This window comes from Nannospalax galili, unplaced genomic scaffold (assembly GCF_000622305.1).
Source record: "Nannospalax galili isolate Female #2095 unplaced genomic scaffold, S.galili_v1.0 scaffold2610, whole genome shotgun sequence".
Lineage (NCBI taxonomy): Eukaryota > Metazoa > Chordata > Mammalia > Rodentia > Spalacidae > Nannospalax > Nannospalax galili.
This window is the reverse complement of record NW_008328097.1, coordinates 353444-355235: the sequence shown is the minus strand read 5'-3', so window position 1 is coordinate 355235 and position 1792 is coordinate 353444. Positions and strand designations below refer to the sequence as shown.

The following is a 1792-nucleotide window of genomic DNA, read 5'->3' as shown; positions in this document are numbered from 1 at the left end:
AGAAGTTGCCAAATTGCCATCCAAGGGACAGCAGAGAGCAGAAATGACTAGCAAACGGCACATTCTACAAATGGAAAGAAAGCTGGTGGCTGGTGAATCTTTAAAGAATGCTCATTAATTTAAGAAAAGGGCATTGCAATATCTGTTATTTCCAAATTTAATATATGTGCTTCACGGATAGAATTCTCTCTTTTCCTCAAGGGGGAAAAGTTATTCCTTTAAAAAAATTTTAAGGATAAAATAAATATTGGAGTATACACACACACACACACACACACATACACACACAGGCTATAAAGAAAAATGCTACTACTTGGGCTCTGGAAGCAGCAAACCATTGATACTCCCATCTCAAGAACTCTCAGGAAATTTATAGTGCAAAGAACTGGACAGAAACTACTTCCAGAAGGCGACCTGGTCAATATCTAATTGATGTTTAGCTGCATTTGATTGCCATGAGCTAGATAAATTGCCAGAGTCCTGTGCTGCGATAAAAACTGCTTTGCTCTCGACATCATCTGTTTCAGTGGCTGCCGATTCTCCTAAATGAACGTCTTCAAACTGGATCCTACTGTCTCCCAGTTGCCTTGGAAAAACTGCCATCCAACTACTTCATGCATTCTGCTGAGGTAATCAGCAGCTGGCCAGCAGCTGCTTCCTGTCCACTTGTGGTCTTGGATCACCTTCCCACACCCACTTCCCTTTCCCTTAGGCACACCTGAGGGTGCTCACTGTGTCCTCTAGAGCAGTCATCCTCAGTACCTTGAGTTTTCTGAGAGCGCGTTGTTCTGACAGGATGGGAGGAATACCTGGCTGGGAAAGAACCCTTACTCATTTAGATGTCACATCAGAATGTTCGGTAGATGCAAAGTGTCCCATGTGCCGAGGCACTGCTACTTCACTTTATCTATAGCATCAGAGCTCACTGAGTCATGTTTTGTAGATGAGAGGCAGCTTGAGCCCACTTATGATAGACACTGCTCCTAGCAAGGATCCATATGAAGCGTTTCCAGATCTGAGTCCAGCTGCTTCTCCCCTGCACCAGTGGTCACAGCCCAGGTGGATGGGCTGTAAAGGGGCCAGTGTCAAAGCCTCTGCTCTGCCAGTCTCCTGCCCTTCCTCTTGCCTTTGCAGTCTGCTGCAGAATCCTCATTTAGAGAGTCCCGAGACTCGCCTGGCCACACCAGCTTCCACTCTCATGCTTCTTGATCCCTTTAGCCGAGGTTTACATCAATGAGTATTATTTTGAAGCAAGTCCCTGACATCATGTCAGTCCATTCATGAACATTGTAGCATGTATCTTGAATACAGGGCTCTTTTTTAGCCAACACAAAAAGATCTTAAGCCGGGTGTGGTGGCTCATGCCTTTAATCCGTGTACTTGGGAGGCAGAGGTGGGCAGATGTCTATGAGTTCAAGGCCAGCCTGGTCTACATAGTGAGTTCCAGGACAGCTGGGGCTACAGGGAGAACTTTTCTCAAAACAAACAAACAAACAAACAAACAAACAAAATAAATAAACCCAAAAGACCTTAAAACTGACAATCCAGATGGGAGAGATGGCTCAGCAGTTAAGAGCACCAACTGTTCTTGCAGAAAACACAGCTTTGAATCCCAGAACCCACATGGCAACTAGCTAACAACTATCCATAACTCCGGTTCCAGGGCATTGGACGTCCTCTTCTGTTCTCTGTGGGCACTGCATGACAAGGCCACATTTATAGACATACAGGCATAACACTTAAACACACAAAATTAAATTACTTAATTTTAGAAACTGACTTAATCCTTCAT

The 1792-nt window shown here is 44.5% G+C and overlaps 1 protein-coding gene across 1 annotated transcript in view; it reads left to right on the top strand.

The window, feature by feature from the left end:
- Positions 1 to 527: 527 nt before the first annotated feature.
- Dock8 (dedicator of cytokinesis 8) overlaps positions 528 to 1792 on the top strand; it is a gene marked incomplete at its 5' end in the record, with an annotated part of 99460 nt that continues 98195 nt past the window's right edge. Inside the window, one exon of the mRNA XM_029554094.1 lies at positions 528 to 629. Within this exon, the coding sequence (XP_029409954.1) occupies positions 528 to 629 (102 nt within the window). The remainder of the gene's footprint in view (positions 630 to 1792) is intronic.